This window comes from Lampetra fluviatilis, chromosome 38, assembly GCF_964198595.1.
Source record: "Lampetra fluviatilis chromosome 38, kcLamFluv1.1, whole genome shotgun sequence".
NCBI lineage: Eukaryota > Metazoa > Chordata > Hyperoartia > Petromyzontiformes > Petromyzontidae > Lampetra > Lampetra fluviatilis.
Genome location: NC_136312.1, coordinates 8,190,910 through 8,216,371, shown reverse-complemented (window position 1 = coordinate 8,216,371; position 25,462 = coordinate 8,190,910). Strand labels below are relative to the sequence as shown.

The 25,462-nt window shown below is 46.1% G+C and overlaps 1 protein-coding gene across 3 annotated transcripts in view; it reads left to right on the top strand.

The window, feature by feature from the left end:
* The window catches only part of LOC144945613 (leucine-rich repeats and immunoglobulin-like domains protein 3), a 74,282-nt gene that overhangs the window by 37,202 nt on the left and 11,618 nt on the right, over positions 1–25,462 (top strand). For all 3 annotated transcript variants that reach the window (XM_078874140.1, XM_078874139.1, XM_078874138.1), the window contains 7 exons: positions 5,952–6,095; positions 7,156–7,299; positions 7,682–7,825; positions 12,865–12,945; positions 20,691–20,762; positions 24,325–24,396; positions 25,224–25,387. In XM_078874140.1, the coding sequence (XP_078730266.1) occupies positions 5,952–6,095; positions 7,156–7,299; positions 7,682–7,825; positions 12,865–12,945; positions 20,691–20,762; positions 24,325–24,396; positions 25,224–25,387 (821 nt within the window). The remainder of the gene's footprint in view (positions 1–5,951; positions 6,096–7,155; positions 7,300–7,681; positions 7,826–12,864; positions 12,946–20,690; positions 20,763–24,324; positions 24,397–25,223; positions 25,388–25,462) is intronic.

The window sequence follows — 25,462 nt, the reverse complement described above, 5'->3', positions numbered from 1 at the left end:
CTGTGTGTCCAAGGATGTATTGTGTGAGTTCCCAGTGCAGTAGTGCAGGCCAGGCGAGTTAACGCTGCGATGTACATATTACTTGCTGACCCACCCATACTGGACATAAAATGGTAATGGAACTGGTATTGCTGTACATTGGGTCTAAATGTTAGACTCTAAAATCCAGGGAGGAGTGGATGTTGTGCACCACAGAAATGAGGATGGTGAGATGGACCTCGGATCACAAGACAGGGTAGCGTCAAATATTTAGAGGAGAGGAAGAAGGCAGGAGTGGTGGGACCCTTCTATCTCGGACAAGCTAAAAGAAACTAAAATTAAACTAAACCTTTTTATATTACCAGATAAGGCCCACTGAGCTATATAGCTCTTTTTCAGAAGCGACCTGGCCACAACTAATAGCCCAACAAAGTTGCTTATCACGTGGCCATTTATAGCAGCCAAATGTGGATGGAAAGACCGGAGGACCCGGAGAAACATCCATGTGACCACGGGGAGAACATGCAAACTCCAAATATGCCGGCATCAAGGTCGGGATCGAACCCACATCCTCCTGCATACGAGGCGAGATAGTTAACATCTCGCCACCGTCGGGCCCCGAAGTCTACTCAGATGGCTGGGAATACAACGCGAGACAAGAATAATGTATTTAGCAGGGAACAGGGACGCACCCGAGGGTAGACTGAGAGGTGGGCTTAGAAAGAGGGAACTCAAAGTGGTGAGCGAGGATGTGACGGACTGTGGAGTGGATGCGGAGATGATGGTCCGGAACAGGATAAAGAGAGGTAGGAAGGCAGATCCTTCATGAGTTTGAAAACATTCTAGGAGGAAGAGAAGAATAGGAAATCTAGCAGTGAAGCCACCCGATACTGCTACTGTCCATAGTCATGGGTTCGTGTGAAAATTCCTTTTAAAATAAAATATGGACGTATGATTTGTGCGGTGGCAGTTACGCCACATTTAAAATCAGCGTGTCAAGTGGCCATCGGCCAACAGGTAGCCGAGCGTGGTGTTTTATTTGATTAATTTCACGCTGTCAGAATCACCCAAATGACCGTTCCTGTATCCTGCTCAAGCGAAACTCCCCCACAAGGCATGCACCCCGCCTCTCTGTGACCTCCAGCCTTTAACCTCTAGCTCCACACGGTCACGTGACCGCCGGTTAATCGCGATATGAATAGCCTTAGCAGATGTCGCAGCACACGTGAAGCAATGTCTTCTCCGTATGTTGGGCTTTTATTTTGGAATCCGTCGGCTAGTAAAACTTGTCTTTCAGTAAAAGCAAAAAATTTGAGCAAAACCTCCATTACCCCCTTTTCCTGTGAACAAGAGAGACAATTTTACATCAATCTTTTGGCGTGTTTTTATGTATTTTGTGTAATATTGAAAAGCTTGTTATAACATCTGGCGGATGTATTCATTGCACAGTGATGCATCTTAGCGGAATTTATTTATTTCCATTGGAACGTTTACCTCAATTGCATTCGAGTTATGACTGATTCTTTACTTTATTTTTTACTAGACGGCTTGCATGTTCGTTATTCTAAAATTACTCGATTACAATAGGTCCCGGTGCATTTTATTTAACATATCTGTTATGTATCCATAATGTATGTTGAATTTCTCATAGGTATAAACAATCATTTAAAATGAATATTAACATCTTTTCATGTTCATCATTAACACTGCCTCACAACAGAAGACATGTGAAAGGCAAATTTTGTTGTAAATTGGCTTTCAGAATAAAAACAATGTATTTTCCTCTTGTATGGTTGGCAGTCTAAACCACGCACATGGTGAGTTTTGAGATGGTTTTTGTTTTAATTGTACCCAACTGCCAATGTTTTTGTTTCCTTTTGCAAAACACTCATCTAAATCATCAGATAATGTCCACGTTTCATTTGTGTTTTTATTCTCAAGTCTGTTCGTCTTCAAATTTGTAATGCCGTTCTTTCTTTTGTCCTATTGTTTTGCAAGTGGTTGCGATAAAAAAAAAACTAGCGCAGTCATTCCCAGGTCTTGAAATGCCTCTTTGTGTCCATTCTATAAGTATTTCCATGGCTTGGCACTCCTTCGTCCGCTTGATAAGAGTTGGAAAGTTGTGTCGGCGTGCCAAGGTAAATACAAATATCAAATGGGAGGGGTTCTCTGTGCTCAAATGAGCATGGGGTGGCACACGCATCTCCATTCTCATAACGAGGGACAGATTATGTAGAGCACAAACAATACGTTGCTTTAACAGCAGAGTGGAACTCATTTTATCGACCCTGTATGGATGATGGGCTGAGGCGACCCTTGACCGGCATTCAAATACTCAAACATCCGATTATCTGTCTGATTGTGCCACCAAATTGAATGTCCACGTCGTGAGTTGTATTCCTGTTGGTAGTTTAAGGACGGGCACCGATTCACCCAACACGCAATTATGCGAATCATAGCGATTCAGCATCACGATCTAATTCAAGGATTAGTTATGTTTTTGAGCGTTGCTGTGAATGCAGCACCTCTAGTAGCTGCAGGATTTACGTGAACCAACCGCATAGAAGACTATGGGTCACAACCAACTCCTACACGTACGATTACATGCATGTATTAAAAGCGTAGCAATTAATTGTAATCCATGAGTGGGTACCGAACAGCTACTTTGGGCTGTTTTTGGCTAATAAGGTTCGCTCGGTGTTTTAGCAGAATTGTCCTTACTGCGGCCTCCTGATGAGATTTGCACGTGTGCCCTCGGATGGGCAGTGACGCCAGGACCGTGAAATTCCGCCCCGATCCATGTTAAACCCGTTAGAGAGCTTCCGCAGCATCCCTGCTACACTCATTCTCTCAGCGCTCGACTGCCTGTCATCAAACAGCCATTCTCACTTGCGTAGCATTTCAACTTTTTAAAACAACGTGCGTATTTTATTTTTTTAATCTTGACCAAACCGGGCAGATGGCACTGTGGCAAGAGCCACCTGACTTCTGATCCCCTAAAAGGGAAAAAAACCACACAAAAACAAACGGAAAAGTTGGCATTTTGTCCAATAGCCCTATTTAATTTCTATGCTATGAAGAAGAGCCATTGCCTAAAATATTGCCTTTTATTGATGTTTTACTTTAGGGGAGTGGGAAGTGATGTTGACGAATGTTACATTTTTGACTCCCATTCAGAAACTTGCAGGTTTCAAATCCCATCATGTCTCTGTGGTCAGCAATATTTGAACAACTTTTTGGGGAAGTGAATAATGGTTGCCCTTCTGGAATGGCGAGTTCCTTCCCACGCGAATGTGGAATTTTGACCGCTGGCGTAGGGCTACCAACAGAGATGAACACGACCCAAAGCTTAGTTGAGCATTGAGTTGCTTACTGTGACGGGTCTGTAGCAGTTTGGGGAAATCGTTGCTATTTTATCAATGAGCTTTCCCCTCTTGTACATGAGGGCCTTGAGCAGAGGAAATATTTTCAATGTTAAACCATCCTCTTACCTTTATAAAAGCCCGGCGTTACGTTTGTCCATCTACGAAAATATAAGAGCCTTTCAGAAGCCCTTAATCACAAAGTTATAGATAGTGGACCCCCCAAAAAATAAATTTAATTTGTAGGCATATATGCCTACATAGCCTACATACAATATAGTCAGTAGTATCTACTATAGAGTCATATATCCCTACACACTCTACATACAATAGAGTCAGTAGTACCTACTGAGTCAGCAGTATCTGCACACATTGCGGGGGGAGGGGGGTGAAAAGAAGAGGACATCAGTGGTGGCGAGAAGCCCTCCGCGAGAGCTAGGATAAGGCGGCCGATATTCTGGTGTTTTAAATTGGTTGTTATCAATTGCGTGCTCTGATGTCGTTTGCGAGCTGTCTTCATTGCAAGTTTACGAAGAAAAGTGTTTTATTATTTCCAACAACTTTCTCTCCTCGACCTCATTTAGTTGATAGCAACAAAAGACACCCTACGTTTCACAATAAACACAAGCAGGGAACCTCTTAAAGGAGGCAGCAAAACTGCGTTTATCTGAAAAACGCCGATAATCGCATAAAAATAGATACGGCAACGAACAATGCTGATGACAAAAACTAATTGAAACGAGAAAAAGGGGCCATTAGTCTGCCAACACCTCAATTATTTCATTACGCACAGAGGCGTGTTTGTCATTGTTCACGCAGCTGTGGGATATGCCGAAGTGGTTCAGAATGCACACACCACATGTCTCGGATTTCTTGACTGCTGCCCTAAGTATTTTTCGCGGGGGGCGTTAAACGTCCTGTGGCAAAAACTGCATGCGCTCTCTCCTGTACTCGTCAGTCTGTAACGAACTACCAATCGCGCAGATTGTTTGCCTTGGACTAAATACCCATGGACACTTTCATTAATCGCGAGACGCATGCCTGTAATTAAAGGAGACGTTTGCTCAGAGTGTGTGCACGTTTAACCCAAAGGCAACGTCTTGTCGGTTTGATAGGGTCCCTGGCATTGTCATTATAGGCTTTAAGCTTATCTGTTGGGAGAGATGACTGTTCTGGGGATCATCACATGGTTTAATTCAATAATTTGTTTCAATTATTTAATCATGGAAGAAATGAGGGATATACAATTTCCATTCTTATTAGTAACAATATTGCGGCTCTGCTGAACATTGCTTGGGATCCAATGGTGTTTGTGGAGAGCTCTTTCCTGTAACATCAAGCATTTGTTTTTGCAGGCCACAGCCTGCTGATGAGACTCGGAGAAGTGGACACCAGTCCATATGTTGCATCGTTTAAACCACCAATGCTAGTGGAAAACAATCGTCTGTAAGCCCCCTTAGCTGATAGACTAAAGCATTATGTTTTGTATGGCGATGACATAAAACCACTTACATGATCACAAGCCCTGACATTTGAATGCCGATTTTACAACAAAAGCATACCGCTTTCCTTACCATAGAGCTTGTTGTTCGGGGTACGTTCCCTGTCGGGTACAGCAAGGAGACTCGAGAATGCCTGAAACTTCATGGTTTTGTCCCTCTCAAGACTTAATTTGTCCCCCACATGCTTCCTGCATTTGTCTTCACTTGAAAAACTATTCCCAATTCTCAACTCGGCAAAAAAAAAAATCAGTAATGGGAAGAGAGTTTAGGAATTTCAGAAACCCCCTTAGGATTAAAACGTGGAGACTTTTGGTCATGGTGAAAGGTCATAGGTGGTACACTGCTCTTCATTGTGCTTTAGTTCCTCGTCAGAATAAGGACGCTTGCCTAAATCCCTCGGCAACTCAAAGCGCCTTGCATCACGTCCCGCCTCAATCATTACAATGCCCAACTTTAGTCTTTTATTTTTCCACCTAGCGGACCCCCTAATGGAAGATATCCCTGTGCGGCACAACACAGCACGGGTGTGAAGGTTGCCATTTGTCTAGCTGTAGGGAGGGATGTTGTTAACGAATTGCCAAATAAAGTAATTTGCCAAAATTTATTTTGCAAATTTTTATCATGAGCCCTTTGCTTTGCTCTGCACAACAAATTGTTTTGAGGCAGTGCCGTGACTGGAGGAATCCGATGAGGCATGAATCTCTTTCATATTTTTGGTTCTTTCGGTAAAGTCACGTAGAAGGGAAATAATAAAAATAAAACAATCAAATTCTCACGACGTTTCGATTGCTTGTGTTGCAATCGAAACGTGACTTTACCTAAAGAACCACGAATATGAATCCCTGCAGTCACGGAAGCTTTAAATCGAAATGAACCTCTTTTTCACAGATGCCCATTCGTGACCGACTCTCTGACGGACTGGCGACGTTTCTTACGTCTCGCGAACATGTGCCGCGAGGAGTCTGTGCATTTGTGGTGTGACGTAGTTAGCTGTTTAAGAAACGCAAAATCATGCCAGTAGCATCTCCGATGCGGATTTCGGTCTGGTTCACACTGTGCTCATTTCACCGCACCTCCATTGTCTCCACGAATTTCCCAACCCTTGCAGTGAGCTGACGCGAAACCGCATCAAGCGAATCGAGAGCCTGAGCTTCTTTGGTCTCGAGTCGCTGCAGTCGCTCCGTCTGCAGCGCAACAACATCGGGCGTCTGATGGACGGTGCCTTCTGGCGGTTGGAGAAGCTGGAGATCTTGTAAGTGTCTGCGAAAAGGGCTCGTTTTACCAATATTTCTTCTGCTCTCCTTTCCTCTTCGGCGCTGCAGATGTTTAGCTAATTGACGCTGGCCGTAGTCATAACGTCAATTCGATTTTTTTGAACATTCTTTGTCTTACCCAAGAAAGCCTTGCCAAGTGTCGGGACTCTTGTATTCACTAGGATCATGCACTGGGTTGTTTGGTCAATTCCTGTTGATGTATAATTCGAGTAGAAATGCAATAGCAGTTGTGTTGTAGATACCATGGATGCACATGGAAACATATTCAAAAGTTGTTTACCCTGTGTAGGCTGTTGGGGAAAGTGCTGTTAGCGAGCACCTATTAAGGCTAAAAACATCGCATTGATGAGTTGGTCTAGTCAAGCACCCACACCACCCACCCTCATATCTCTCGTGCTGATATTTACCAAGGCCAAAACGCGTCCGTTATCACTCGCCACTGATATTAGCCATGACCGGCAATCAATCTCAGACAGCCGGATTCATAGTGCGGTGCAAACACTTGCGTCACCACTCCTTGCAGGATTCGTATCGCAAGGCTGTCTTGACACACACCTGGAGGCTTTATGAATGAGAAACATAATTGAAAGTCAAAGTCACGTGATTTTAGCTTTGCAGCCAGGCTAGACACCCCCCTCCCCCCACTCATCTCCACAATGTGAGAGCCCCGTGATATAAATGCGAGTGGTGGTGGTCTTGGTCGCACGAACTCCGGTAATGCTCGCAGCGGCTTTTGGCGAGCAATCGAATAAAGACGGTCACTGCATCGCGGCCATCTGGAACGCTCTTCCATCCGATATTAAGAAGCCACTGGAGCTATGTTTTTTCAAATCTAGATTGAAAACACATTTCTTTAGGACTGCTTTTTTGTGTTTAGTTTGTTGTCCTTCCCCCACACCTCCAATTAGCATGGTTGGCTACGTGCAGTGTGGAAGTTCAACATACATAGGTGGACATATCTGGTTCCATCGATACACTATACCATAGGTATCAGGCCCACGTTGTGGTGATAAACAGCGACTCGTTCTTCCTCCGCAGGCACTTGGACTTCAACGCGCTGACCAACGTGACCAAGGGCTGGCTGTATGGCCTCTCCTCCCTGCAGCAGCTCAACATGAGCCACAACAACGTGTCGCGCATCGACCTCGACGCCTGGGAGTTCTGCCAGAAGCTGGACGAGCTGTGAGTGCGGCGGTGGTGGCGGCGGCACAGCCTGGCATTAACCACCCCACTCACTGTCACATCACTTCTGACACGAGACGATATTAATCGGTTCCCGTGCAACGGTTCTGTCATGATTTGGTGACACGATGCGATGGAAGAGCTACGCTTCGTTTGTGCCATCTCGCTCGTCGTCGTCTTGTTTCATCCATCTCGTTCCACCGCCCGAAGTTTAACGTTTACGTGCAATCCGCACGAATCGCAAATCATCAAATTGCTCACGCTCTCTCTCTGCGTGTATTACGATCACAGGAATCGATTTAAATAATTTCAATCCGTGTATTTGGACGTGCCCGGCGTTGAGTCGCGTGCGTTCTTGCCCCTTGGTTCCTCTTGTCCAAAGGGATCTGTCACACAACCACCTGAGCCGTATCGAGGAGGGCACCTTCGTGGGGCTGGGCATGCTGCGCTCGCTCCTGCTCGCTCACAACCACCTGAGCAACATCGCCGATGGCGCCTTCAAGGAGCTGCGCAGCCTCCTCACGCTGTGAGTCAGGGGTGAAGAGCCTCTTTTTTTTTCTTTTACTTTACCGAGGGGCTCAATAGGACGTTCACATACCTTTTGGCGTGTGGGTAGGTGGCCACCGTATGTCAATGGGCACACAGCTTGGTTACTTCTTCTGTAACTCCTTGGCAGTTACAGTTTACTCGTCTGGCAGCTCCAACCAATCCACGTGGCCCTGTGGGTAGTGTTTGGCTCTTAAGTCGGAAACGTGCAAGTTCATGTCTTGGTCTGGAATGGATAAAACGAGTTCAACTTTGTCGGAGGTTGTTGTATAGTGCTTCTACTCCCCACCAAAGGACTGGAGCATTTCCACTGAGCAGTGGCCCCAGGGCCGCCCATGGACAGGAACAGAGTCAAAAGCATCAAAGTCTCGTGAAAGTGTCTGCTTCATAGAGCATGAGATAGTGATCCACTCTACCTGTGGACCTGAAACAGTGATGGGAGGCCAGTCTTTCTGTAGAACAAACCACCGTAGACTTGCCACAAAAGTGTACGTCTTTTACTGACCTAAGTTGACCCATCACCAGTATATGGATTCCACGACCTTCTCACGTTAAGTTACGTGACGCAGTCGAAACTATTTGCATGCATCGCGTACGGATTTCATATGCGTGACAAAATCGACTATCGCGCACGTCTGTTCTACGCAAACATGAGTCAAACGGAGACCTCAACGGTATTCTCAGTGGCTGGCTAATTCTTCCCCATGCGTGTGCCACTGTGACCCATCGCGGTGAAGTCCAAAACTACAAGGCAGCCAATTTAGCCCCGATTGCCACCTCAAAAGGGTCTGCAGGCGATTAAGTGTGACGTTCCGCTCGCGTTATTGGTTCAGTGTGTTATAGCTCTTTTTGCCAGGCCTTGCTGACGCATTTCTTGGCGTCCTTAACGCTCACCGGGTTCAACCCAATAAGGAGGGCTTGTGTGTGCGGCTACGTGCGTGCCCGCAGCCCCGCCGACAATAGGAATAAACATGTTTCAGCCCCCTTAGCAACTGCTCGTTTTGAAATTCCCATAGGTGCAATTAAGGTGTTGTGTGTGTGCGTGCGCACGCAAAGCCGTACTGGCGATGTTTTTGTACGCGTGCTCTCATGCACGCGCGCGCGCCGAAAACACGGTGTTCAAAGTCCACCTCTCTGCACGGTCTACGTCGCTTTTTTCGTGGTAAGTGCTCCGCTTTTTCAACGGTCGTCATTGAACCGCGCTTTTCGACTCATTTGTAAATTCGCATTACCGAAGCGCGCAGGGGCATCTGCCGCTGGGCAGTCGAAATGTACAGTGGCTTCCTGGAGCAGCGAACTAAGTGGCAATGGTGAAACTAGAGTTGCCTCCACATTCCATAGACCTCTACTAAATTAAAACTCGCCAACCTTGGCATTGGCACTGCGTTGGGTAGGCGATTGCATGTTGTAAACGTAGCCTAGCATAATGGTACAGGTAGCTATGCTGTATATACATATATACACATACTCAACAAACATTACCATACTACAGTGGTACCCCGGAGATCGAACTTAATTCGTTCCAGAAGGCCATTCGACCACCGATTTGTTCGAACACCGAATTCATTTTCCCCATAATAATTAATGTAAATTACATTAATTGGTTCCAGACACAAGAAATTTCTCATTATAAAGCATTTTTACACGAAGTTTACAGTAATGACATGCATAAAATCATTTAAAAAAACAAGAAACACAATAAATAAATGGAATAAATGAATAAATATATGGAATAAATGAAATAAATAAACATTGAACTTCACTTTACCTGCAGTAAGGTGCGTTGATGGCTTGAGTGGAAGGTGGTGAGGGGGAGGAGGTAAAACCTTTGTCTGGGCAAGCGTCATGCACGCTGGCCATACGCGTCTCAGCCGTACAGGTTCTTTCAAGTCGTGATTGTTTAGAGTGTGTGTGACGGCGTAGTAGATTTTAATTGGTGAGAGGACAATCTGATCGGTGAGGAACATGTGCAGGATAAGAGGAGGGTTGGGTGTCAATACATGTGCATTGGAGTGGCATTCAAGGGGAAAACTAAACAAAAAACGAAACCATTTTTATTTTACCAGGTAAGGCCCACTGAGCTAAAAAGCTTTTTTTCAGAAGTGACCTGTCTGCAACGAAGTGGCTTGTGTGGGGATTTATAGCGGCCAAATACTCTAAACTCTTGTTTGTAAATGTGGAGGGAAAAACCGGATGTACCCGGAGAAAAATCGACGCGACCGCAGGGAGAACATCCAAACTCGGAATATACAGAGGTCTGGGTTGGGATCGAACCCACGACCTCCTGTATACCGGGCGAGGTAGTTCACATCGCGCCACCGTAAAAGAGCTTAGGAGACCAGCTGGTGGGATACTGTGACAGTGGACCGTGCAGTATGGCAGAAGGAAAGAAGTGATGGCGAGGTGTGATGCCATTTGTTGCATCGGCCAGATGATCTGTAGACTTTACAAATCTATTCGCATATCATACACCATGCTACTGCCCACATGCCCTGTAAATAAATACACGCCCAGTTATCATCATTGCTCATAGCGAGTTACGCAAAATCGCCGCTCGTTACAAAGATACCGTTTTTACACTTGAGCGTGGCGCCTGCTTTTTTGTTAGCCTTTAATGCACCAGTGAGCAATAAGGGTGAGCAGGGTCTCAAAGATTGTGTGAGTTAATTGCACCATGCAACCGCAACACGTTCAGCAAATGTGTTCACCTGAACGAAATATTTCTTTCGCAAGCCGCATACCTTGCATGCCTTGCCCCGTTTCGGCACGATCACTGCGCGCGTTTGACGTAAATGCCAAGTTCTCGTCGCATTTTCCCGCAAGCCGCGCTGTATATACGTGTCTGCTCCTGCCACCCCCCCCCCACCTTCATCACCTTTCACACGGCCTTAGGAACCTTGGCAGATTGTCATGCAATTCGCCTTCACCAATTGTTGTACGGTGCCCGTAGCCATTGCAGTAAGTGCCCTTGCAAATCGGTCAACATTCAAACAGTGTCTTCCTGCTCCAAGGAGCGATGGGGCCGTGCGTGTTGTCTCTACTCGCTGCACTGAGCCAGTGCAGGAAATTCTACGTTTCCAGTGGGGGTCAACCCTTGTCGTAAGGTGGACCACTCAACTTTACCCCAAAGTGGTGCTTATTTTATTAAAGCGTCAAACTTTTACCCGCACCTCCGATTAGCACGGTTGGCTACGTACGGTGCGAAAGAAGTTCAACTTCATACAAACTTGGGCCAGCTAAACGTAGTTTGGTGGAATGACAGTCTGTTCACGAGCTGCAAGCATTCCTCGTCGACTGCATTACAGTTGTTTGCCAATCACTTGAAATGGTAAGGTTTTCATTGAATGTCCGAAAGGTATAACTCTTGAGAAGGGGTGGTTATTTGGTGCCAGCAAATAGGAGAGAGTGGGGAGAAGGAAAGCCAAGAGAGAGACACACACGAACCTTACGGGGGGCCTCTTTCTGTGTCAAAGAGTTTCGAGTGGAAAAAGAATTGGGTGCAGGCCTGCTTTGATTAAGTGCCATTGTTGAGAGGAAATGACGGGAGGCAGTGGGTGTGAAAGTGGCATGGACAGGCGGCCATTGAGGCCCGGGGGTCGGCTTTGGGGCAGCGTACGGCCCTGGAGAGGGGAGAGAGGCTCTGATTAACGCTGCGCTACCCCACGGCCATTTGCGTCCAGCCAGCCGTGAAGGCACTCCGATTAGGGCGTGTTTGTTTGCGCGGTGGGGGTGGGGATTTCGTTTTGCAGTAGCGGCGGTGGAGGTGGCAGGAGAGGGGTTGTGTGGGGGGGGGGATCCTTTTTGTCGTGTGCAACAACGAGAGCCGCCACTGTTTAGAACAGTAGTTGAGGGGGGGGTGGTGCCAGGCTGCTGTATGGATACCGTGCGGGAGAAATGTTTGATTGCGCGCGAGCGAATGTCAGCGCCGCATTGCGGCGACAAAAGGTGTAATGCTTCAGGTTACATATCCCTTACTTCTTCACCCTGTGTTGACTAGAGGTGTGGACAAGTGATCTTAGTGAATAATGATCCCCCGAGTACCTTGGGGGTGGGGTGCTAGTGGTCTTCATTGGGGGGGCTACGAACGGTGAGAACCACTGGAATACACTTAAACGAGTTTGGCCTTTTCTGCTGCTCAGGGGTTTTCCATTCAAAGTCGAGTCAATTCGGAGTGTCCTGCTTCTCCAACAAGTAATGGGGGGGGGGATGGGGGGGGGCATTTGACTTGGATAAAAGGCCCTGAACCAACGCAGGAAATTCAACATTTCCGCGGTGGGCGCAAGTACATATCTAGGACCACAACAACAACGTGCATTTATATTGCACACCGTAATGCAATGAGCGTCTAGGAGCGCAGTTTTTTAGTCGAGGGGGACCACCGGATGATGGATATCCCTCTGCGGTACAAGATGAACGTCCAACGTGGACTTCCTTCCAAATGGTTCTTGTTTTATCTGCTCGGCGGGGATTATGGGCCGAGTTTACGCCCAAGAAGAATTCTACCTGGTAACCTTTCACTTCGCTGACAAGTTGACTTGCCACACCGCAATCCCATCCAGTCTACGTGCCCCTCAGGCCACTGCCAAAGTGAGATTATACGTTTTGCGAGTGGCCTAAAGTGTGCTTTTACTGAATTACAGAATGGAAACAATTTGCCGTATGCAGTTACGTTTTGGTGACAGTATTTTACTCACGAATACGTGCGATAGTTACAGTTGGGTGGCTTTGGATTTATCTGCTAAATTATTACAATTCGTGTGTAACTGAACACGGTATGAACGTTCAACTTGTAAAGTAACGTTTGTGTTCAGCACTCATTTAAAGTGAGACTGATTGAATGCATAAAACAAGGATTTTTTTGTCACTTTGACAATATTTCCCATCAAAAACATTATCCTGCCAACATTATTCATCGCATGTGAAACCATTACCATGGAAGGCTGCTGGGAATTTTGGCTCGGGAGTAAGCTGCTGCTGCTGCTATGTCTTTATTTTGTTTTTTTGTGTGCCTGTTAACAGAGACCTGGCAGGAAACGAAATCTCATGGACAATAGAAGACATGCACGGAGCCTTCACAGGCTTGGAAAACCTCAACAAACTGTGAGTTCTCAAATAAAACACACACACACAAGTGGGCTGCGTCGGCAAAACCATAAATGGCCTGGCCTACAGTTGTCTCGCCCAGTGCTGATGTTGAGACCACATCAGGATTTTCTGCTGAGTTGACCTTGGGGTGGCGTATGCTTGGTTCATAATACAAATTTGCCACTGATGATGATGGATGTTCGGACTGGGAGTCAAATACGCATTGCCATGATAAAAGCACGGAACGACTAACCGCCTCAAAGACAAACGCTGCCTGTTAAACCTTGCAGAGCACCGGGGCAAGATCAGCACGGTACGCAAGGTGGTGGGGGGGGGGGGTTATTGAGGCCAGGATCAAGCATACCCAGCCGTATTTGTCTTCTCAGGACTAATATTCACACACCGCACCGGCACGAAGCATTATACTAACGGTGCCAAAAAAACCACCCGCGGACGCATGTACGCAGGCACGCACGCTAGCAATCAATTTCCTGGAATTGCGTTGACTTTACACCCGGCTGTGCAGGAGAAGTAGCCAGACCTCCTCCCACCTCCTTTGGCAGGGCCGTCGTCAGGAATGCAGCACCTGTGCCACCTGCGCCCCCAATTCTTTTTTATTTTGATGTTGAGTCAAGGGGCAGTCCTGTTCTCAAGCTGTTGTTTCGTGAAGTTTTGTTTTTCATCTTCTTGGTTCTTTCGGTAAAGTCACGTAGAAGGTGAATAATAAAATAATAAAAATAAAACATAAAAAATAAAAGTCTCACGACGTTTCGGCCACAACACAAGCAGCCGTCCTCAGGTGAAGAAACAGAGCTGTCGGAAAGACAGCGCTCCAATGAATACTGCTAAGCTTGGCAGCGTATTTAAGCTGGGTGGGAGGAGAAGAGCGCCTTGACAAAGGAGTTTACATGATGATAGATTTTTTAAATCCTTTATATTAAGTTCGCTTGCTTGCTTGCTTGCGTGCTTGCTTGCTTGCTTACGACCGTGCAAATATTTCGGTCGTTTTTTAACCCACTTCCCGTGATCCAATCGAGCTGACATTTTCCACACAGACTCGTTGTGCGAGACAATGAATGTTCGTGAAAAAAAATTCCCAAAATTGTACACTTTATAGGCAAAAAAAATGATTTTACATATATTCAAATAGAACTCATTCATGGCTTTGGCTGAACGTAACAATGTAAGAGCCCAGAGCGTAACCCCTCCACAGGCCGTGGCGGAGTAGCGCAGTTGGTAGCACCCTCGCTTCCCATGCTAAAGTTCGCGGGATCGATCCCCGCGTCCTCCACAGGCGAATATATTTTTAAATCCTTTATATTAAGTTCGCTGCCACGCATATAAAGGATTTATAGTGAAAAACTTTGTTTTTACGGGTTATACTTATTACCCTTCCATTTTATTACGTTTTATTTTAATTATTTTATTATTTCCCTTCTACGTGACTTTACCGAAAGAACCAAGAAGATGAATCCCTGCAGTCACGAAAGCTTTAAATCGAAACTCTATTTTTCAATCGGCTTTAGCTCAGCGATGCATTTTTCAGATTGTCAACTCTTCTCGGGCGTGCGCCTTGAGTCATTCTGCACCACATTTGGCAACATTTAATCGGTTGAAGTAAGAGTTGGGTGAAGGAAAGTCGAGGGCAGAATTTAGGTGCTCCTTAGAACTGGTATGCATGGGCCAAGAATCGAATCTTGGTTGCTGTAATAGAAACGTAAGTGTACTAACAACTACAGTACCAGTCTTCACGCACACACACACGGAAAAAGAAGAAGAAGATTGGGAAGACTCCGACGCTCGGTGAAATGGTCTGCATTAGAAAGACAAAGGTGGCCAATTTCGTATTTGGACATCCCTTTCCACACCTGAGCCACTCTGGAACTTTGCGAAGTGTTCACGAGGGAGCACTTTTTGCCCCCTTTGGTTTAGAGAGCTGAATAGAGAATATTATTTTTGTACGAGTGTATACGTGATCACGGGGGGAGCACTAGTGTAGTGGTTCCACCGTGTGCTTCCTTCCATCCTGGAAAACCTGGGTTCAATGTTCTTGAGCAATAACCTCAATCGACAGCTGGGGCCAAAAGCCTCTTTTGGTGTGGATTTGATGGGGATGGAGAGCGAGATGGAGGCGATTCAGCATGTTGCTGGTCTCACATCCATCCCTCGTGTGCCTTGCTGGCCCGAATAGATGCTCGTGAAGTTACGCCCGTTCCAGTACAGTTGTCCGTATGTCTAAATGAAGAAATGAATGTTGAAGCATTCTGTACAAGACGTTTTTATAACTCCTTTTACGTGAATGTATGTTAGCAACACTTGGACAATGCCTAACAATTACAATAACCGTCGATCATAATCTATGCTTCAGCCAAAGTAGAAGTTGTAATCATACTATATTTCCATAACACCACCACGCTACAATTGCCATCCATTGGTTTTATAAACATCATAACATACATTAAAGATGATAGAGTGCACACTAAAGCTATGAAGTTATTTCAAGTTAGACAAGGAAATAAAGCAAACTTAAAATAACCGTCTTGTGAGTTGTAATAATAGTCATTTAGTACAGTTTGTATTCGTGCGATTCTTAGAATGCAAGGGTATCTCTAAGGCGCTATGTTTCAGACGGCTTTAGTCTGCTAGAGGGGGCTGATCCCGGCACTTGTAACCCACGCTTTTTTGAAGAGCTTCACGGTAACCTTGACATCCTTTGTGAGGAAGACGGCGCCTATTGGTTAAAATACCCGCGGCATTAACCAGGGCGGCCGTGAGGCTTGAACCACGAACCTCTACAGCAAGCGGCAAACAAAAGCTCCCACCGCTCTGCCACATCAAGTCGTACGTTGGTGCGTTAATGCGCACACGCGGCATTAACTAGGGCGGCCACTGCGCGCTCGGACCGCAAACCTTTGCGTGAACGCACTCGCCCCACGTCTCCCTCCCCTCGCGTCTTTGGGGAACAAAGCGATGCCTGCGAGGTGGACGGCTTGCAGTGGAAGAGGCAAAGCAGTGGTTTGGGTGGTGGGGAAACACGTGTGCGTGTGTGTGTCTGAGCGAGCTCTTGTGTCTGCTTGGCTGGCCGTGTCTCTTGGAAAATGTAAGCACAGGCACCTGCAGGAAGTGTGAGAGCAGCACTGGCTTTGCGCAGCTGTCGTCCTCCTCCACGCAGGGCCAGATTTCAACAAACAACCAGAGAAAAAAATACCAACTCGACTGATTAACATTCTCCAGATTGCTTCAGCACCTGTCACAGGGTGGACATCTGCGTGCGCGCGCACACACGCAGGCGCGCTCGCAAGCAGACCAGTGTGGAAGGAATACGTAAGAATATATATAATAGCACAGGATGCAAAGGCAAAACGGTCAGATTTTTTACTGGTGAAGTTGCATTGGTCGGCTTTAGTCATCATGTGTTAGTGTAGTGAATGTATCGGTTTTTTTTGTTTTTTCCAAGTGTAAGAAAATCTACAGGATCGACTTGAAAATATATATTTACCAACATCACAGTTTGGACTTATAAAGCATCTCAAATGTGACAGATTTTCTAGATGGCGGGACAACATTGGGATGTGTGTATCAAGGCGTTTTCCTGCCTGCTCTTAAGGGCAAAGAGCGAGAATGTTTGATTATTGTTACCAAAGTCCACAATTTCTAAGACGCACGTTTATTCTTGTATTTTAAAGCAAAAGTTGGTGCAGCCACCCACTGAAGGAATCCACATTTTTGGTGTGCGTGTGTGTACAATCACTGACCGGCGGTTCAAGCACCGAGCCACAGCCACGCCACATCATCAGTAATCTCTGAACCTGTTCTGGGCATCCCGTAGGTGAGCTCTGTTGTAAATGAGTGCCTCGTGCATTGTGTAAAAATGAGGACTGGAAATACTAAAGGTGGCTAGCTGTAGCGTCTGCCATACCCTGAATAGGTGCTCGCTACAACAGCACTTGCCCCTGCAGTCTGCACAATTATATGGTGAATAATTACCTGGGTATATATGTACACCGTGAAGAATGGCTTCACGTGGATTAGGCTCGAGGGCAAAGTTGACGTGGTGTTTGGAGCTAGCTTTGTCGACACATGGCATGCTTGGGCGATCGTTAGCGCCGTGTTGGCAAGCTCGGGTGTCGACAGCTCCTATTCCTTGGCTCAGCCGGTCCAGCGAGTGTTGTTTTGGTTTCTTTGTCCTTTTCGCGGCTCTTCGTTTCAAACAAAAGGACCACTTTGAAAAATCCTCGCGCCTTTCGGTGCGGCTGAAGTGCCTGCAGAGGGAAAACAAAATCCACGTTTTGAGATGAGTCGTGCCAATGAGATAAGACGCTACGCATGGCTGTGAGCTGCAAAGGCAGACGGTGTCACAAGGCAAGCCCCATCACAGTAGAGACATCGATCAACAATTCTGCCCTGTCCACTTGTGACATTCAGGATTCGCTTTGACACTTATGCCGAGAAGAGACCATTGTTCAGTGGCGTCGTGCGAAGATTACCCTGGGTTAGACCCGAGACATTTCTTACATATGTATCGCTTGCTGTGGACAGCTCGGCATTGTTAACCAGACGTTATGCGAGTTCTAGAAACAAGTTATTGTCTCCCTTCTCGAATGTGGAAATAGTGGCGCCCATTAACCGTTGACAGCCCTGAGCGAGTGGAGGGAAATTCCACATTCTCATGGCAGGGGATCAGTCTCTCAATGTGGACTTCTAATGACACTCCACAAATTGGTGCTCTTTTAGTGAGCCTGGGGGGATGATGGGTTGAGTTTGCCCGCAAACCGGTTATTTAAGCTTGTAACCTTCCAATTGTCACATAACAATGAGTGGATACCATAGCAAAATAATGCTAAATGTTAAAAGTACTAAGCAAAGCAGTTTAGTGAGTTACATCAAAAATAAGATTGCCTTATTTATTGATGGTAACATACGTTGGTGTAGGAAGGAAAAGCTTGACACTGCAAACTGTAACGTTTTCCTTTTTTTTTACTTGTAACACAGTACTTTTCTACAGTTGAATTGCTAATATTTTTACTACTTGCAATTTTAGCTGTCATTGAAAGCAAATGCCCCACTCGAAATGTCAGAGCCCTTAAGCTCACCTGAGATGATGTGAGGGCTTTCTACATGTCAGTCTAATGTGTCTAGATTGAATTATGCCTTCACCATCATCATTTATCTTTCATTTTCTCTATTCATTTTCGACAGCTCTTCCTCCCCATAATGTGCATTTCAGACGGTTTCCTTTTAGAAATATAACACGCTAACCCTCCCGCGTTGTAAAACGGTGATGGGGTCGTCATTTTAAAACGAGCTTAAATTTATTACCGACTTGAATCTTCAACAATATATATTCATGCATAGCAAATCAACAAGGGCGGTATTTGTAATCGTCCATTTGGTTGTTGGTGCAGTTATGTCAACATTGAACAAGGCAGCAATAAGAAATTGTATTTGCGTAGGTGTATAATCCCCTTGATTGCTTGTTCTTACCTTTCTTCATAGCATTGTATGTGCTTTGAAGAAGCATTGTATGTGCTTTGAAGAAGCATTGTATGTGCTATGAAGAAGCATTGTATGTGCCTTGAAGAAGTATTGTATGTGCCTTGAAGAAGTATTGTATGTGCCTTGACGAAGCATTGTATTTGCTATGAAGAATCATTGTATGTGCTATGAAGAAGGGACCACTTTACCTATTATTCATAATAAGCCGTAAGATTGCAGTGGAAGAAAGGTGTTCTGTAATACAAACTTAAAATATAGCATAGCCAGGAGAGATCATGCCACACCTAAGATGGGGTAATTTATTTATCGAGGCACCAATGTACATTTGTAATGGGGGAAAATAAACCCAGTGGTCATGCTGCTCAGATAAAAAATGCTCATCACCGCCAGACTTTGTTGGTAATTCCACATTCCGATGGTGGTGGGGGGGGTGCTCGACGCTGTTGTCTTTCTGTAAATCAGTCCGACGTTTTATCAACCCTCAAAGGGATGATGAGGCCCGAGTCAATCCTCGGGATTTGAACGCCCCTGCCTTTTCGATTGCGCCTCGTGCAACGCCAGGCGTACGCGGCGGCGAGCTCGATTGGCTTCCGACGATAAGGGAGATGGCAGCAATTTGGCTTTGGCGAGGATATCGCTGCGCGTGCACGCACACAAACACCGGCGCTGGAAAACGGAGGCGCGCAAAGCAATTTGTCGAGGGGCCGAGATGGATGGAGTGGCCGGGTGGTGTGTTCGCACCTGTCGACGCACGTCGAGCGAAGAGGTCTTCATCAGTGACATGGGGATGGGCGTTGTCCCCGGGGTAAAACTTAATAGCGCGACTTCTTGCCATGACACCCACAAAGTGGTTTGACAGGTTTAGCTGCATTGTGACACGTGTGTGTGGAGCAGAGTGCACACTGGGGAGCTAGCGAAGCAAGCGTTAATTTTTATAGGAATTAAATATTTTAAATGCAAACTGTGTTCAGGCACTAAGTTGTGAACATTGCCTCATGCTCTTTGCTTGATAATTAATGTATGTTCACAATGCCCTTGATTTACAAATAACTTACTGTTATTAACTGTTATGTTGAATGTGGGATAGCTGGAGCACCTTGATGAACCCCAGATATATTAGGGACTAACACATTCAAGATTCTTCCATGCAGTACGACAGTTAATAGCATCCAATGCTGCAAACAGAAAATTCCATGTGCAATCTTTTTGTTTCATAGCAAGCACCAACTCCACCTCCCAGCATGCACCCTAATGTATTCAAATTTGTCCGCGTGGCTCAGAGTTGAGCTTGCCGAGCCGGCACTGCTGAGATCCTGGCTTCAAAAGCTGGACCAGACACCCATGATTAAAAGTGGTCTTTTGCAAAGTAACTGAATTGACGTCATCTTTCGGGGGCCGTTCTTTGAGACGCAGTGGTACACGGTTAGGTGCAGAGTTCCGAATAGAAGTGTACTTGGCAAACGACGACCCCGACAGCTAGTCAAGTTATTGGTGTTTAAAACGTGGTGCCTTTCTGGCACAAGTCTGCCATCCAAAGCGCCATCTCGTCATTGAAACGCATCAACATAAAAGCACGTTGTGGCTTTTTGGTTAGTTATATGCAAGTACAAGTACAATTAAAATAGAATTAGGGGGAAGGAAACTAAAAAAAAAAATCCAATTGTACAGCAGTGAGAGCTGGGCCTATAAGACAAAACATGCGCTTGGTAGTATGACTTTTTTATCGTACAAGTCTAATCCCTCTAAACATCCACATGTCTGCCATAGTGTTGGCAACACTCGTCGTATCGAGATTTGATAGTCCCAGGCGCTGCTGGCCTTTGTCTCAGGTGTGATTGTTTGAAATGCTTCTGTTATGTGCATTGCGAAAATCATTCAAGTGTTTTTTTAATATACATTTTTTGGCAAACACTTTTGTCTTTCACACAGCCCCAGTATTCAGCCCCACCATTCAAACTGCTTCTGTCTTTACAGACAACCCCTACGTATTAAAACAGATGTTTGTTTTTTTAATCTATCACGCGCAGTCCACAATTTGTTTTACATGTGCCTTGTGCTAAATTTCTAAATGCTTTTAACCACAAAAAGACACCTTTTTTTAACAGTCACACCTTGCACACCGTATTTTTACTGCGCCCTGTAGGATAAAATTTGGCGTGCACATCTTTGCATGCGCTCTGTTGTTTCTGGAAAGCATGTGGTAATGTGACTTATGGGACAGCTTTTTAACATTCCTGCTTGTTTGTGTATCTCTTTGATTCCAGGGTATTGAGTGAGAACAAGATCAAGTCTATTGCCAAGAAGGCGTTTATCGGTCTGGAGAGACTGCAGTACTTGTAAGTTACTCCCGACTGCCTTTTGACTATTCGTCTCTGTTTTGCCGATGAGCAGAATTGTGTAGTCACAATACGGTTGAGTGGCCCTGTGGTTACACCGCTCAACTCGCAGTCAAAACATGCGCGAGTTCAGAGTCCCAATTCATGGCCGATTCAGAGCTCTGCTCAAGAGTTGAGTACCGTTGTGGAAGTGGTACCCAGTGTATTGATTCTTGAGCAAAGTTGATCAGCAGGTCGGGCATCAGGGGGGAAAGTGTCATTACTCCCACCTCTTCCAAGGCATCTGGCCAGTGTGGAAGAGTAGGCCAAATTACCCTTCTGCCAACAGTTGAGCGAGCAAAAAATTGCAGGGCTACACCTTTACCTTACATATACTGCCGCTGCCACGATTTTTTTAATGTAAAAAAATTAACCGATGACGATGAAGTAGACTAAAAGTTGGTCTCACTACATTGTCACGTGACTGGATATTGAGCGCCTATAACCGCGTAGAGTGCATTATAAGCATGGCTGACTTTGAAGAGACTCTCCGCCACAGATTGCATCTCTGTGAGAGTTACTGTGTACGTGTTTGCCCTGTGCAAATACACATTATACGTTAATGCGCTAAGTTGCTCGGAAGCCAATCACAATAATGCGACCAAAACTTATAAAAGGGGTATACAGAAGTGTGGCCAAAACAGGTGCTAAAGTATTCAGCTGTTGCTGGCTTCAGCCGCTTGCAAATGCTTTTAGTAGCTTTTGCTTTACTGTGCACGTTACGCCAACTCTTTCTCGACTCTTTCTCAAGTTGGAGCCCTTCCGACATTTCCACTTTCGTTTTGGACGCTCGTGGGTAACCGCGCATTTACTTTGGCAGCGAGTCGAAGCCCAGGAAGGAGTTACACATGTGGCTGGCGGTTGCACGAGCGCGCGCAAGATAGCTTTTGTAATATGGCAATCTGGCTCCGAAACCAGCCCTCGCTTTAGCCACATCTGCGAGTCTAGACTGGATTTGTTATTTTTCTGCGAGCGTTGCGCCGTTTCCAGTTCTTGCGGGACAAATGTCTTTTTGTTGTGTTTTTTTTTTCCCTCTTCGCGTCGGTGTCACGTACGTTAGCGTTCGCGAACGTTCCCCCACAGCGTCGATTGCGAGCCCACCGAAACGCCACAATAGCCTCCACTGGAAGACGACGTAGCCTGGTCACGTAATTGCCGAAGGATGCCCCTCCTGCCCCCCCTCCCCCCCCTCCCCCTGTCACTTTACTTCTGTGCACCAGCCGTGCAGCAGCTGTAGAGTGTTGCATCGAAGCGTAGGAGTTCTATACTTTTTTTGTATTTTGCATTCTTCATTAACATATTATTGGGATGCTGCCCACGGTGTGACGGGAAGCACAATGGACTTGCAGTCCAGAGGTCGCCGGTTCGTTCTCCAGACTCACCATTTGAAATAATGTTGCTTCAACCTCATCATCCGCTTTCTTAAACCCCATCATCCGCTGTCCTTCCAGCAGTATAAATAGGCCCTCCACACTTAGTCGATCGGCATATCGCATGTGGCGGGGGTTGAAGTTTTGGTGCTCCCATCTCTTGCAAGGCATCTGGCAAGTGTGGGAGAGAAGGCCAAATAGCCTCTAGAGCAGCGTCCTTCACTGCAAGGTCTGCAGGCCACTGTGGTGGCCTTTAGTGCGGCCCCTGACGCGCGGCCCCCAACAATACACAAATGTGAAAACACCCCTCCATCATCATCATCGTGCTGCTGTCAAACCCCAATGGTTTCAAATGTGTGGCAGCCCTCACACTGATGATGTCTTATCGGCGAAAGTTAGTGAAGAACACTACTGCTCTAGAGGAGGCTGCAGAGCTCCCTCTAGTGAATGCCCTTCCTACCCCAGCAGCCAGCAGTGGCAGGAGCAAGCGATCGCCGTCAGGCTGCACCTTTACCTTTACTTTATAACAAAATTGTGAGTATTGGGAACTTCCAAGCGGTGTGTATCAGGAGGCATAATAAGACTGAATGGTTGGCCAGTTCGTTTCCGCTTCGAAGATCGCCCATTGTTGCCAGTTATTGCTGGACAGATGTGTATTTTTGCGAGGCAGGTCTTTCCTCTGCGTATTTTGTAAGCGCAGAGTTTTAATGAGCAATTGTGTGGCGCGAGTGGTCTTGGCTCGTTAAGAATTACATCGTAGTTAAGAATGTAACGCGATGACTGTGGTTTAGCTTATATGACACGAAAAAACCCTGCTATTTAGTGTTAAAATAACTGTGTGGGCAGGCACGAATTGTGAAACACTCACTGTATTAAGTCAGCCGAACGTTACTCATTGCCGGGAGCGCAGAGACCACATGGCTGACTCGGTTGTGAGTCATTTGTTAGCAGCGTTGGCAGAGCCAGAAAAAAGTGTGCTTTAGATCAGTGATCAAAATAGGGAAAAATAAGCCTTTAATTTGTAAAATAAGCCGCATTCTCTTGATTTCAAATGTACTACCTCTTGAGCAATATTAATCCAAAATCAGCTTCTGCCCCTCGGGTATAAGAGGAGGATGCTACCAATAGCAATCCAGGATTGGGTGAGCAACTTGGAATCAGGAATGGCCGTGTTACGCTCTGGGTAAGGGAGGTTCACTTTAACAATGAAAAACTCGCGAAAATAATTTTCTCTTTGAGTGCAGGTGCATGTAAATGGATACTTGCAGTCCATGAACCAGAGCAGAAATCGTTAGCATCTAAGGTTGTAAAACTTTAGTAACCGATTTATTTACTCGGCGGATACGAGTTAAATGATTTGATAGTTCACCGTAATTTGCCACGTGAGTAAAATTGGAAGCGGTAAAGTCATGCCACCTCGGGCAGTACAGACAAAGTGAAATATCTCGTCTGGACACACATGGACGATGAGAACTTTTTGGAAAAATTGGTGCGAACAATTTGAAATCTTGGAATAGCATGTGCCATGAAAACATTGTATTTGTCATCTCGGAGAGACAGTTGTAATGGCGGTGGTGCATGTGCAGGATAGAGGGTCAGGTTATCAAGACAGGCATTGGTGTGGCTCCCAGAGGATCAGTAAACAGAGTGAAGACCTGAAGCCAAATGTTGGTCTCGGACATCACTCGTTAACTGTTTAACAGCCAAGGGATCCGTCACGCGAAAGAAAATGACAGCGATAAGTGGTGGCATCAGCAAACATTGTCAGGCGGTGACCTCTTTGATTTGATTCCCTGCCATTCAAAAGTTATGAAGATGGGGTATCTCTGTCATTGACTGATGCCTTGAAGAAATCACAAGTGTCAAAGACTTGTTAAACATGCTTGCAGCTGCAGCACAACACAGCCAATGTCCTGGCTAACAAACCTGCATCATCCACACACTCCCAAGTCGTGCACAATTATCACCACCCCCATCAGTGGACCCAGTGAACATAGCGTATAGGGAAGCACAACGGTGAAACAAAGTGGGTACTTAAACAACTTGGAGCTTTGTTGAATTGTCTTTATTGCTAAAGTAACCTCCTTTTGAGTAGTTTTGTTGGTGTGGCTGTGTGAAAACCGGTCAAGTAACCTTCCTGCGTGTCCTTTCAGGGACTTGAGCAACAACGCTTTGATGTCCATCCAAGACGGTTCCTTCTCTTCATTGAAAGCCCTGACAGAAATGTGAGTACAAATGAAGGTAGCACCAAAACGAATGCATGATTACAAATGTAGCATTCGTCTAGTCATGCTGTGTGGGTCATGGCCGTTATTTTGACCGTCTTCACCACGCTCGATAGCGCTGGTTGGTGAAGGTGGAGAGCATATTTGTGTTAGCGTAGGAGTACAGCACAACAAATGCTACACCGCCCTCTGGTGCCTACGACATCGTCCTCCAGTCTCTAATCACCTGCTGTGCATGGTGGTTGCCAATCCCGCCACTTGTGCTCAAATTCTGAATAGCATCTGACAAGAATGGGTGCATTCTGGATGGTTTGGTTACAGCTCACGTCTACATATGTAGACATTTATAATTCACGGTGGTGCTGCTGCTGCTGCCGCACACCTGTAATTCAAGGCTGTGGAGGAGAGGGTTTGTGGATCACGCAAATGTATGCTCCCTTCCCATTAATCGCGCAGAGTTGACAGTATATATAGCGAGCAAGTGGATTTAGAGTTGTGCCCCCCCCCCCCCCCCCCATCAAACTCCTGGGTTTCGTCCCACATGTCTAATCACTCATTAATGGAATTGGCCGAATATACCAATTCAGGGCCCCAAAGCTCGGGACAGTTTTTGGCGCTGATTCTGTGGCTGCCTTCCCACTTGTCTATGGTTTCTCACTACTCTGAACCACACAACAAAAAAATGCGCGGGACAAATTTGCGACTTGAACTTTTTGCAAGATTGGAGCAGCATGTTTTTGGCTTGATGCTTAATTAGTAATTATTGCACTAAACCTTCTTAACCGCCCTTGCGTGCCTTTTTTTCCCGGATCTCCCACGCCATGCAGGCGGCTGAACAGCAGCAGCCTGCTGTGCGACTGCACCCTCAAGTGGCTGCCGCCGTGGCTGGAGGAGCGCGGTTTCCGGGACACGATCGAGGCCGACTGCGCTCACCCCGAGTGGCTCAAGGGCAGGGACATCTTCAGCGTGGAGCCTGACTCCTACGTCTGCGGTCAGTGTTTGCGGCGGCACGTGGCTGGGTGAATAACAACTCGTGCAAGTTGAAGTCTGTCCAGATTAGTTAGCC